The sequence below is a fragment of the Ranitomeya variabilis genome, chromosome 2 (genome assembly GCF_051348905.1).
Source record: "Ranitomeya variabilis isolate aRanVar5 chromosome 2, aRanVar5.hap1, whole genome shotgun sequence".
Classification (NCBI taxonomy): Eukaryota; Metazoa; Chordata; class Amphibia; order Anura; family Dendrobatidae; genus Ranitomeya; species Ranitomeya variabilis.
Window position 1 is genome coordinate 276,963,210 of NC_135233.1, and position 14,236 is coordinate 276,977,445.

At 44.5% G+C, this 14,236-nt stretch overlaps 2 protein-coding genes across 2 annotated transcripts in view; both read left to right on the top strand.

The window, feature by feature from the left end:
• FOXO4 (forkhead box O4) overlaps positions 1 to 14,236 on the top strand; it is a 291,021-nt gene that overhangs the window by 210,307 nt on the left and 66,478 nt on the right. The gene's annotated exons all lie outside the window — the stretch shown is intronic.
• Positions 1 to 14,236, top strand: part of IL2RG (interleukin 2 receptor subunit gamma) — a 109,617-nt gene that overhangs the window by 42,641 nt on the left and 52,740 nt on the right. The window contains exon 5 of the mRNA XM_077284985.1: positions 9,695 to 9,857. Coding sequence (XP_077141100.1) covers positions 9,695 to 9,857 — 163 coding nt within the window. The remainder of the gene's footprint in view (positions 1 to 9,694; positions 9,858 to 14,236) is intronic.

Sequence of the window (14,236 nt, forward strand, 5' to 3'; positions counted from 1 at the left end):
GAGCATCACAGTCTTTACAGCACCACAAACAGTATGATGGCCCCTCACTCAGTATGATGCCCCAACAGCCCACCACTCAGTATGATGGACAACACCGTCCCTCACTATGATATCTCCACAAGTACTGGTGACTCTAGGTTCAGCACCTGTTCACACTTAGTCTATGTTTGAATGTGACGGTCAGTTTTTTGAAATTTGTATTCATTAGCCTTCTGACTGAGCACTACTCCACCTTTTAGCCACAGGTGTTTTAATTGCAGCAGGTCCATTACTCCTCCAGAGATAGAGATTATAGTCTAAAGGTACCTTCACATGAAGCGACGCTGCAGCGATAGCGACAACGATGCCGATCGCTGCAGCGTCGCTGTTTGATCGCTGGAGAGCTGTCACACAGACCGCTCTCCAGCGACCAACGATGCCGAGGTCCCTGGGTAACCAGGGTAAACATCGGGTTACTAAGCGCAGGGCTGCGCTTAGTAACCCGATGTTTACCCTGGTTACCAGCGTAAAATGTAAAAAAAACAAACAGTACATACTTACATTCGCGTCCCCCGGCGTCCGCTTCCGCCACTGACTGAGCGCCGGCCTAACAGCAGAGCGGTGACGTCACCGCTGTGCTGTACTTTCACTTTCACTTTACGGCGCTCAGTCAGTGTGGGAAGCGGACGCCGGGGGACGCGAAGGTGAGTATGTAGTTTGTTTTTTTTACATTTTACGCTGGTAAGCAGGGTAAACATCGGGTTACTAAGCGCAGCCCTGCGCTTAGTAACCCGATGTTTACCCTGGTTACCAGTGTAAAACATCGCTGGTATCGTTGCTTTTGGTGTCAAACACGACGATACACGCCGGTCTGACGACCAAATAAAGTTCTGAACTTTGTTGAACGACCAGCGATATCACAGCAGGATCCTGATCGCTGCTGCGTGTCAAACACAACGATATCGTTATTTAGGACGCTGCAACGTCACGGATCGCTATCGTTATCGTTACAAGTGTGAAGGTACCTTAAGAAGAGGATTCACAGTAGGTTCCCATTCAGATGAAGATGTTTATTCTCAGTGAGGAAAGGAATGTCTAGGTCCTGGTATACGAGAGATGCCTTAATGTGGCTACCAGGTACACATGAATTGGCCAATTTATGCGCTAAACGCTCTAATTTTTTCATATTTCTAGTGCAGTAATGCAGTTCAATTTTCATGTTTGCATGTTTTAGTGCCGCAGTGTGCTGCCTTATTTATTTGACTGTATACGAGTTGGTGACTCTAGGTTCAGCACCTGTTCACACTTAGTCTATGTTTGGATGTGACAGTCAGTTTTATTTAATTTTTAATCTCCACAAGTACTGACATGAAAAGAAAAAAGAAAACACACTCACTTAGTCACATGTAGTGTGCTGACTCCCAGATGCACCGGCGCAGGTTGGATAGTTGATCAGTAGTCTGTTGGCTCCCTGATTCAACGTTATCAGCAACGTGAAAATGCAGATACTGCTGAAAATGTGACTGCGGGGGCATGGTTTTGTGCTATGGATGGTATGCCTCTGCTGATACTTATGGATTTCTTCATTCTTGTTCCATTATGCTGTTTAACACTAGGACTACTGGTATAGTCATTTTGACTACTTGCACTTTATTTCTCTTCTGTGACTACATTTTTCGGAATTCCGGCTTGAGACTCGGTGACTTTTCCTCAAATAGGATGTGAAAAAAGATTTTGTGACAAATAATTTTGGTGAAAAAATTGCGTGTTTTTTTCAAAATTGACCTTTAACTACTAAAGGTAGTCATTTTGACTGCCTACTATATTTTGCTGTCCTTTTGTCACTAAATGTTGCTGTAAAGTTTTGTGCATAATTTTTTCACTGTATCTTATTTACCCTGATATTCATATAGATATAGTTCAATTCAGATGTCAACTTTTCACATTTTCCTTGTGTTACCTGGTTCTATTAGGCCATGTGCACACACTGCGGATTCCATTGCGGAATTTTCAGCAGCGTTTTTGATAAATCCACAGTGCAAAACCGCTGTGGTTTTTACTTTGGATTTTTCGCGGTTTTTATTCCGGTTTCTGCTGCGGTTTTTAACCTGCAGCTTCCTATTGGAGCAGGTGAAAAACCGCTGCGGATTCCGCACAAAGAATTGACATGCTGCGGAAAATAAACCGCAGCGTTTCCGTGCGTTTTTTTCCGCAGCATGTGCACTGCGGATTTCATTTCCCATAGCATTACATGGTACTGTAAATGCATGGGAAACCGCTGCGGATCCGCAGCTGCGGAAACGCTGCGGATCCGCAGCTGCGGAAACGCTGCGGATCCGCAGCAAAATCCGCAGCGTGTGCACATACCCTTAAGGTACCTTCACACTAAGCGACTTTGCAGCGAGAACGACAACGATCCGTGACGTTGCAGCGTCCTGGATAGCGATCTCGTTGTGTTTGACACGCAGCAGCGATCTGGATCCCGCTGTGATATCGCTGGTCGGAGCTAGAAGTCCAGAACTTTATTTCGTCGCTGATCACCCGCTGTCATCGCTGGATCGGTGTGTGTGACACCGATCCAGCGATGTGTTCACTTGTAACCAGGGTAAATATCGGGTTACTAAGCGCAGGGCCGCGCTTAGTAACCCGATATTTACCCTGGTTACCATTGTAAAAGTAAAAAAAAAACACTACATACTCACCTTCTGATGTCTGTCACGTCCCCCGCCGGCGGCTTCCCTGCACTGAATGTGTCAGCGCCGGCCGGCTGTAAAGCAGAGCACAGCGGTGACGTCACCGCTGCTGCCGGCGCTGACACATTCAGTCAGTGCAGGAAGCTCTGAGTAGCAGCGCGTAACCCTGTGGACGCCGGGGGACGTGACAGACATCAGAAGGTGAGTATGTAGTGGGTTTTTTTACTTTTACAATGGTAACCAGGGTAAATATCGGGTTACTAAGCGCGGCCCTGCACTTAGTAACCCGATGTTTACCCTGGTTACCCGGGTGCTGCAGGGGGACTTTGGCATCGTTGAAGACAGTTTCAACGATGCCGAAGTCGTTCCCCTGATCGTTGGTCGCTGGAGAGAGCTATCTGTGTGACAGCTCCCCATCGACCACACAACGACTTACCAACGATCGCATCGCTGGTCGTGATCGTTGGTAAGCCGTTTAGTGTAACGGTACCCTTAGGGTACCGTTACACATTGAAATTTCCATCGCTACGACGTTACGATTCGTGACGTTCTAGCGATATCGTTACGATATCGCTGTGTCTGACACGCTACTGCGATCAGACACCCTGCTGAGAATCGTACGTCGTAGCAGATCGTTTGGAACTTTCTTTCGTCGCTTGATCACCCGCTGACATCGCTGGATCGTTGTGTGTGACAGCGATCCAGCGATGTCTTCGCTTGTAACCAGGGTAAACATCGGGTAACTAAGCGCAGGGCCGCGCTTAGTAACCCGATGTTTACCCTGGTTACAAGCGTAAACGTAAAAAAACAAACCGTACATACTCACCCGTCGGTGTCCTTCAGGTCCCTTGCCGTCTGCTTCCTGCTCCGAGTGCCGGCCGGAAAGTGAGAGCAGAGCGCAGCGGTGCTGTGATCTGCTCTCACTGTACGGCCGGCACTCAGAGCAGGAAGCAGACGGCAAGGGACCTGAAGGACACCGACGGGTGAGTATGTACTGTTTGTTTTTTTACGTTTACGCTTGTAACCAGGGTAAACATCGGGTTACTAAGCGCGGCCCTGCGCTTAGTTACCCGATGTTTACCCTGGTTACCCGGGGACTTCGGCATCGCTCCAGCGCCGTGATTGCAACGTGTGACCGCAGTCTACGACGCTGGAGCGATGATTATACGACGCTGCGACGTCACGAATCGTGCCGTCGCAGCGATGAAAATTTCAATGTGTGACGGTACCCTTAAGCCATGTGCACACGTTCAGGATTTTTAGCGGTTTTTTTGCGTTTTTTCGCTATAAAAACGTGATAAAAACGCGAAAAAAACGCTAACATATGCCTCCTATTATTTACAGTGTATTCCGCATTTTTTGCAGAAAATTTCCGGTTTTCTTCAGGAAATTTCTGCAAGAAATCCGCAACGTGTGCACATACCCTCACTGTGTAATGCTGAACTGAAAAGAGCTTGTTTGTAATACTGTAGGCTCTTATCTTATGCTAAAGAAGGGTGTTGTTTTTCTCTGGTCCTAGCAGTAGACAGTAGTCTGGATAGTAAGTTTACTTTCAGTTCAGCTGAAGAGACAAAGAGAACACATGCAAGAGCTTAAAAAACTCATACAAGTATATAGCAGATACAACATTTTATTGTCATATTTTTCGATTATTTTGTACTGTATAGTGTGAAGCAGCAATGTTTTTGGGGGAAAAACTATATTTGCATACAGCTTGATGTTATAGTTTACAGCTAGAAAGAATATTTTTTTTATCTGCAAATCGGCAATATGCATGAATATAGCAATAATGCAATGTAATGGTTTATGACGCGAAAACGATAAAAATTACGTGTTTTTTTCATATTTCTTTTGTTTATGATCAACCATGTTCACATACAGTATAATTCTGCGAAAAAATGTATAAATTAGCTAAAACATTAAGACTTTTATAGGTCTAGTCAAAAATGAATGAACATTGTATTTGTATAGTGGTAGCGAACAGAACAGCAGGGATACGTTACTGGTGATTCTCATTGTATGCTGTGTTATATGAATATATACTGTATATACACTCACTGGCCACTTTATTAGGTACACCTGTCCAACTTCTTGTTAACACTTAATTTCTAATCAGCCAATCACATGGCGGCAACGCAGTGCATTTAGGCATGTAGACATGGTCAAGACAATCTCCTGCAGTTCAAACCGAGCATCAGTATGGGGAAGAAAGGTGATTTGAGTGCCTTTGAATGTGGCATGGTTGTTGGTGCCAGAAGGGCTGGTCTGAGTATTTCAGAAACTGCTGATCTACTGGGATTTTCACGCACAACCATCTCTAGGGTTTACAGAGAATGGTCCGAAAAAGAAAAAAAATCCAGTGAGCGGCAGTTCTGTGGGCGGAAATGCCTTGTTGATGCCAGAGGTCAGAGGAGAATGGGCAGACTGGTTCGAGCTGATAGAAAGGCAACAGTGACTCAAATCGCCACCCGTTACAACCAAGGTAGGCCTAAGAGCATCTCTGAACGCACAGTGCATCGAACTTTGAGGCAGATGGGCTACAGCAGCAGAAGACCACACCGGGTACCACTCCTTTCAGCTAAGAACAGGAAACTGAGGCTACAATTTGTACAAGCTCATCGAAATTGGACAGTAGAAGATTGGAAAAACGTTGCTTGGTCTGATGAGTCTCGATTTCTGCTGCGACATTCGGATGGTAGGGTCAGAATTTGGCGTAAACAACATGAAAGCATGGATCCATCCTGCCTTGTATGGAGCATCTTTGGGATGTGCAGCCGACAAATCTGCGGCAACTGTGTGATGCCATCATGTCAATATGGACCAAAATCTCTGAGGAATGCTTCCAGCACCTTGTTGAATCTATGCCACGAAGAATTGAGGCAGTTCTGAAGGCAAAAGGGGGTCCAACCCGTTACTAGCATGGTGTACCTAATAAAGTGGCCGGTGAGTGTATGTCCAGTACTGCAATTTTCTGTTGTAGTTTTACAATGATCCTAGCAATAAAAGTTGTAAAGGACCCCCTGCATCTACCTCAATGAATTGTTAGGAAAGAGTTTAGCTGTCTGTCAACTGATTGATGACTGTAAAACGTCTATTATTATTGTTTTACTTAGTTTACTTTTGTTATTTCCTGTAGAAAAATATGAAAAATCAGAAAAAAAACATTCCAAAGCATTACTGTTGGATCTCACAATAATACATTAAAAAAAATATAATTATTCATAAATAACCACAAATGAAACTCTAAAAATAAACAAAAACAAGTCAGTAGTCAGAATGACTACATTCAGTAGTTCTAGTCGGGGTCACGAGTCCAGTAGTCCTAGTGTCAATGCACCCAGGGCCAGTTTTAGGCAAAGTGGGGCCCTAGGCAAAAGTTTAAAATGGGGCCCCAAATGCTAACAAATTGCACCATCACACAGAAATATTTTGGCTGTAGTTACATGCGCCGATTTCAGGCCACTAAACGAGTGTGATTAACAATATTGAAGTAATTTGCCGCTTGTTCCCTGGCCTCTTTACATCGGCTGTGGAATAATGATGGGGGCAGAATAATCACTAGTAGATCAATCTGTCCACATAGAGTACCATCTTAGCAGCATATCTGCAGTTTTCACTGGGTAATGTGCTGATGAGAACAATAATTTTTGTTCAGGCATAACCAATCCAATCACTTGATGAATATCTTGCATTTTACACTCCCCCTAGTTCTACATATAGTATAATACACTCCCATAGTCCTCCATATAGTATAATGTACTCCCCCTAGTCCTCCATATAGTATAAGGTACTCCCCCTAGTCATCCATATAGTATAATACACTCCCCATAGTCCTCCATATAGTATAATAGACTCCCCATAGTCCTCCATAGTATAATAGACTCCCCATAGTCCTCCATATAGTATAATATATTCCCCCTAATCCTCCATATAGTATAACGCACGCCCCATAGTCCTCCATATAGTATAATACACTCCCCATAGTCCTCCATATAGTATAATACACTCCCCATAGTCCTCCATAGAGTATAATACACTCCCCATAGTCCTCCATAGAGTATAATACACTCCCATAGTCCTCCACTCCAGAGTATAATGCAGTCCCCATATAGAATATAATACTGACATATAGTATAACGCAACCCCCCCATAGAATATAATGCAGCCCCTCCCATAGAATGTAATGCAGTCCCCAACAGAATATAATGCAGTCCTACAGCATTATGGCCACCACGTACTCACTCGCTCACTGATATATATCGTATTCATGGGTGTGGAGAGCAGTGAATATTCATTCCCTTTAGTAGAGGGCACATGTGATCGCGTAGCAGCAGGAAGCCTGCAGCTGCGGCTACTGTGACCGCTATTAAAGTGAAATGAATATTCACTGCTCTCCACTCCTATAGTCCCTCCCATCTCTCGGCACCGGCATCAGTGCATAGTGGTGGGAGCGACTATGGGTGTGGGGAGTAGTGACTATGAATTTCTCTTTAGCAGCGGACACAGGCTTTAGCCACAGCAGCCGACTCCTGCCTCCTGTCACCCACTGCTCCTTCTTCACTGGCACCGGGCGAGCCCCTTTGACTCACGGGCCCCATAGCAGCTGCATGGTGTTCTGCTATTAGCGACACGCCACTGGCTGGGGGCAGGGGCGGACACTAATAGCTTGTTGCCCCTGTTCAAGAAATGTGTCTGGGCCCCCCTTCCTGCCCGGTACACTGCTTATGATGATGGCAATCTGGCAATGGGACCCTGGGGCCTCGGGCTCCGAGAAACAAGTCAGATTGCCCTCATTATTACTGCCTTGCAAGCAGGGGCGTACATAGCAATCACAGAGCCCCCATAGCAAAAGTTCTGTTTGGGCCCCCACACCTCTAAAAAATATATATATTTATATTTTTTCACTGAGATGGAGATATATATATATATATATATATATATATATATATATATATATACTGTGTGTTTGTAATAAATACATATGTTACACTGTACAAACACATAGATACACATACATATACCTTATATGCAAACACACACATACTGCAGTGTGCATACATACAGATACATACATATACCGTACATACATACACACCCTTGTAGAGAGGATTATCTTGACTGTTGCTGCTATAGACGTCTTGGCACGCACTGGTTGCTATTATGATCAGTGACGTAATTTTCTTTTTCTCCAACCACAATTACTACTGCCGGAGGAAGGACGAGTGTAACAGCTGTAATTCAACCTCCTTGCCCCAGGGACGCCCGCTGACTGTCCAGGACCATTTGGTACCATTGGCATTTATGGAATGGGGCCGAGCTGCAATACCGCACATGACCTGTGCACAGCTGTGGCGCTGTTTGTGACAATCCCTTTTACTTGGACCTCTTCATACCTTCTATCACTGTATTTACTTCAATTTATGAAGTCGATAGTTAAAGGTGACGTCGCTGCCACAAATCTCTGTATTAAACCCAATTCAGACTGTTACATCCGCAGCGTTACATAAGAATCCGAATTTTCCAGGCCAGGAAAGTTCAGATTCATACATACACACCCGGTACATACATACACACACATAAATATACCATACATACATACACACAGATACACATACATATACTGTATATGCAAGCACTCACATATACCATACATACACACAGATACACATATATATACTGTCATACATACATATACTATACATACACACATGCATATACCTTACATACACACACATACCATACATACATATACTGTACATACACACAGATACACATACCGTCATACATACACGCATATACCGTACATGCACATAGATACACATACATATACCGTACATGCATACAGGTACATACTCGTACCGTACATACATATACAGTTATATACACAAAGTATACACATACATACACATATACTGTACATACATGCACATAAACATACATACCGAATATACAAACAAATATATCGCACATACAGATACACACATATAAACACAGAGATACACATAAACTGTACATGCATACTCATATATACACACACACACTGTACATACACAGATGCACATACATACATATACTAGCACATATATACACACATACTAATCTTGTATAGGTGATCAGATGAGCCTTGGAGGAGGTCAGTTCAGCTGGAGAGGGCTGCAGACCCCACTGTGGGGGATGGGGCACAGAGCAGACAGCACTGATATCAGCCCCCTGGTGCTGCTGTGCTGTCCCGTGCAGTGAGCTCCTCCCCCATCTCTTCACAGTGAGGACGGAGATGCTGCAGCCTGCTGGGAACAGAACAGTGGAGGGAGCAGAAGACACACTGGACACTAAGTCCTGCTCTTCCTCCACTGCTGTTCGTGTGTGCTGTGCGGCGGGGGACCAGGGATGCGCCATGCAGGAGAACATAGACAGCAGCCAGTGAGCGCTCTCCTCAGTCTGGTGAGGAAAGCATTCATTGGCCAGCATCTCCCCTGTATGACACGCCCCCCCCTTTTGAAGTCCTGCACTTCGCGCACCGCTCTCTCCCCAGCTGTGGGTGTTGGCAGGATTATAGGAGGGAGTGAGAGGGGCCCGATGCTACATGATACCGGGCCTGCCTGCAGGGGCCACCCTCCACCTCTCAGCCCCAGAGCAGTGGCATTGGCGGTATGTCCGCCCCTGGCTGGGGGCCCCTAGGCAGCTGCCTAGTCTGCCTGCCCCTAACGCAGGCCCTGAATGCACCAGCATCGAGTATATTTATATCCATTTGTTTCTGATTGAGAGGGAAGATATATAGAATATAGTGTATAAAAGATATATAGAATATAGTGTAGAAAGTATTGGGACATGTAAAATATATTTCATGTTTTTAGTGCACAAACTGGACTGAGCATGTGTACACTATATAATTATGTTATTTTATTTAGAACTAACAATATGGTTCCGTGTGGTAAATGATGCTTGCCTTATCCACTTACACATACATTAATTTTGATTTACAAGAGGTGTTGTTCAGAAACAACTACAATTTTATTTTAAAGGTGAAGCCTGCCTCTTCCCTTTCATTTACCTTACCAAGCTATGACCCAAGACAAACATATACATTCCGTGTAAGAAGCCAAATCAATGGATATTGCGGAAACTCCAAATTTTGGAGTGACTGGAGTCAAGCAGTTACCTGGGGAAGGAATGCCACAGTTACTGGTAAGTGAAGGGGGAGATAACATTAAATATTTCTATTTTTTATTGCCTGACTATATATATATTAGTTATACTGTATGGATTGTTATTTTATAGTACCAAACTACATACCTAGAAATATAATTTGCAAAGGCCAATATACAGCTCTGGCAAAAATTAAGAGACCATGGCAAAATTTTCAATTTGTCGGATTTTTCTCTTTATAGGTATATTTTTGAGTAAAATGTAAACTGTTGTTTAAGTCTATAAACTTCTGACAACAGGTCTCCGAATTCCGAAGCAATACATTTTGTATTTTTTTTCTGACAAAGAAAAATGGTCAGTGCTTTCAGACCTCATATAATGCAAGCAAAACAAGTTCACAATCATTTAGAAACAACAATACTAATGTGTTAACTCAGGAAGAGTTCAGAAATCAATATTTTGTGGACTAACCATGATTTTTAATCACAGCTTTCATGCGTCTTGGCATGCTTTCCACCAGTCTTTCACACTGCTTCTGGCGCAAAAATGTAAGCAGTTCTTCTGTGTTTTATGGCTTGCAACTATCCATCATCCTCTTGATTACATTCCAGAGGTTTTCAATGGGGTTCAGGTCTGGAGATTGTGCTGCCCATGACAGGGTTTTGATATGATGGTCTCTTAATTTTTGCCCGAGCTGTATATGAAAACAATAGAAATAGTTATTTTCCCCAAAAAACAAATTTTGGTGTGGCTGCTTCAAATTGGTGTGAAAATACCAAAAGTTGCAAAGTTGTTGTGCTACTCCACGTTGCACAAAAAATTTTGTGAGCTTTCAAAGCATTCTACACTACTATTCTGGTGAGAATTGCTCCATTGGTGCTATACAACACATTGAGAAGGGTCCAGTATTCAGATAACTCGGGTATGACCTAGAAATGTCTTCAAGACTTCAGTAAAAGAATTCCAACCCACAAAGATGCCTTCCTTCAGTTTTACATCTGATAGTCTCTGAAACTTGGCACCCAGGTGCTTAAAAGTCTCTCCTTCTTTCAGCATGGCTTTCACAAACTACTTCATCAGTTTGTCCCTCAAACAGAGGAGTTTAAGAGTAGCTTGCTGTTGTTTCCCCCTGGCTGTGTTCAAGTTGGTGGTGCAGGTCTTCCTGTGACTCAATGAGGAGGTGGTGGATGAAGAAGAGTAGTAGGAGGGAATCTGAATGGATAAACATCCAGTAATACTAGGTGGTGGTAGGACATAAGGTAGAATGCCTTCTGCCTCTGCCCCAGCTGCCACTACATTTACCCAGTGGGCAGTTAGGGAGATGTAACATCCCTGGTCGTGCTTACTGGTCTACCTATCGGTGGTTATGTGGACCTTGCCACTGATGGGGTTGTGCAATGCACAATTGATTTGGTCTGCAACATGTTTGTGCAGGGCAGGGATGGCCCGCCTGGATAAATAGTGGGGGCTGGGAACAACTTACTGTGGTATAACCACCAACAACATTTTTTTTAAACTGTCCGACTCCTTCAGTCAGAATGGCAGCATTTCAAAGACCAGTAATTTTGAAATGCTGTCATTCAGGACCATCACTCGTGGGTGGCTAGGTTGGTATCTCCTCTTTCTCTTGAGAATTTTGGGGATGGAAAGCTAAAGACTTCCATGGAATGAGGTGGAGATGCTCAGGGACAGTGGTAGTGGTGGTGGTTCTGTCACATTCTCTAAATGTGGGGAGGCAGGTGGCCAAGTTGATCGTGAGCAGGAGGAAGAGGCTGAGATTGTAGCAGAAGAGGGAACAGGAGGAGGCTCAAATCTGTCATGCTTTTTAAGATGTGTACTGCAGTGCCCCTGATTCTTGGAATTCAGATGCCTCATCATAGAGGTGGTGCTCAGGTTCAGAACTGTTGTGAATTTGGATTCTGGGCTCCCCCGGTGGCTACTGGTGGAATTGAACTGGTGTCTTCATCTTCTCTGTTCACCTGTTCCCATCAAGATGTGGGAGTCGCTATATAACCTTGCTGCTCTGTTAGTTGCTTGCCGGTCAACAATGTTATCAGAAGCCTCTCTGTGCTTGTTCCTGCTCCTAGACAACTACTAGATAAGTTGGACTCTTGTCCATGTTTGTTTTTGCATTTTTGTTCCAGTTCACAGCTGTAGTTTCGTTACTGTGTCTGGAAAGCTCTTGTGAACAGGAATTGCCACTCTGGTGTTATGAGTTAATGCCAGAGTTTTAAAGTAATTTCTGGATGGTGTTTTGATAGGGTTTTCTGCTGACCAGGATGATTGGGTTGCTTTTTTGCCATTGGCGGAGTTCGCTCTCAATAATCGGGCCAGCTCTGCCACTTTGGTGTCCCCGTTTTTCTGTAATTCGGGGTTTCATCCTCGATTTTCCTCTGGTCAGGTGGAATCTTCGGATTGTCCTGGAGTGGATGCTGTGGTGGAGAGATTGCATCAGATCTGGGGGCAGGTGGTGGACAATTTGAGGTTGTCCCAGGAGAAGACTCAGCTTTTTGCCAACCGCCACCGTCGTGTTGGTCCTCGGCTTTATGTTGGGGATTTGGTGTGGTTGTCTTCTCGTTTTGTCCCTATGAGGGTCTCTTCTCCTAAGTTTAAGCCTCGGTTCATCGGCCCGTATAAGATATTGGAGATTCTTAACCCTGTTTCCTTCCGTTTGGACCTCCCTGCATCCTTTTCTATTCATAACGTTTTTCATCGGTCATTATTGCGCAGGTATGAGGTACCGGTTGTGCCTTCCGTTGAGCCTCCTGCTCCGGTGTTGGTTGAGGGTGAGTTGGAGTACGTTGTGGAGAAAATCTTAGACTCTCGTGTTTCCAGACGGAGACTCCAGTATCTGGTCAAGTGGAAGGGATACGGCCAGGAGGATAATTCTTGGGTGAATGCATCTGATGTTCATGCCTCTGATCTGGTTCGTGCCTTTCATAGGGCCCATCCTGATTGCCCTGGTGGTTCTGGTGAGGGTTCGGTGCCCCCTCCTTGAGGGGGGGGTACTGTTGTGAATTTGGATTCTGGGCTCCCCCGGTGGCTACTGGTGGAATTGAACTGGTGTCTTCATCTTCTCTGTTCACCTGTTCCCATCAAGATGTGGGAGTCGCTATATAACCTTGCTGCTCTGTTAGTTGCTTGCCGGTCAACAATGTTATCAGAAGCCTCTCTGTGCTTGTTCCTGCTCCTAGACAACTACTAGATAAGTTGGACTCTTGTCCATGTTTGTTTTTGCATTTTTGTTCCAGTTCACAGCTGTAGTTTCGTTACTGTGTCTGGAAAGCTCTTGTGAACAGGAATTGCCACTCTGGTGTTATGAGTTAATGCCAGAGTTTTAAAGTAATTTCTGGATGGTGTTTTGATAGGGTTTTCAGCTGACCATGAAAGTGTCCTTTCTGTCTTCTGTTATGTAGTAAGTGGACCTCAAATTTGCTAAACCTATTTTCATACTACGTTTGTTATTTCATCTTAATTCACCGCCAATACATGTGGGGGGCCTCTGTCTCCTTTCGGGGTATTTCTCTAGAGGTGAGCTAGGACTAATATTTTCCTCTGCTAGCATTATTTAGTCCTCCGGCTGGTGCTGGGCATCTAGAATCAACGTAGGCATGCTACCCGGCCACTGCTAGTTGTGCGTTAGGTTTAGTTCATGGTCAGCTCAGTTTCCATCTTCCAAGAGCTAGTTCCTATATATGCTTATGCTATGATCTCTTGCCATTGAGATCATGACACAGAACATTTATGCCTCGCTTCAGGGTCTGATGGCACAGAGTGCAAACCACCTGTCGCTTGTCGGCAGCACATTCCCTGAAGAATTGCTACGCTAGAGAGCAATTTTGAACTGTCTTTGGTGTGGTTGTAGCAGTGGTGTGGTGAGCAGTAGCAGCTGATGTACTGGCTATGGTGTTGTGAAATTGGATTTTGGGCTCCCCCGGTGGCCACTGGTGGAATTGAACTGGTGTGCATCATCCCCTCTGTTCACCTGTTCCCATCAGGATGTGGGAGTCGCTATTTAGCCTTGCTCCTCTGTCACTTCCATGCCGGTCAACATTGTAATCAGAAGCCTTTCTGTGCATGTTCCTGCTTCTAGACAACTTCCAGCTAAGTTGGACTTTAGTCCTTGTTTGTTTTTGCATTTTGTTCCAGTTCACAGCTGTAGTTTCGTTTCTGTGTCTGGAAAGCTCTTGTGATCTGAAATTGCCACTCTGATGTTATGAGTTAATACTAGAGTCTTAAAGTAATTTCAGGATGGAGTTCTGATAGGGTTTTCAGCTGACCATGAAAGTGTCCTTTCTGTCTTCCTGCTATCTAGTAAGCGGACCTCAATTTTGCTAAACCTATTTTCATACTACGTTTGTCATTTCATCTAAAATCACCGCCAATATATGTGGGGGCCTCTGTCTGCCTTTCGGGGA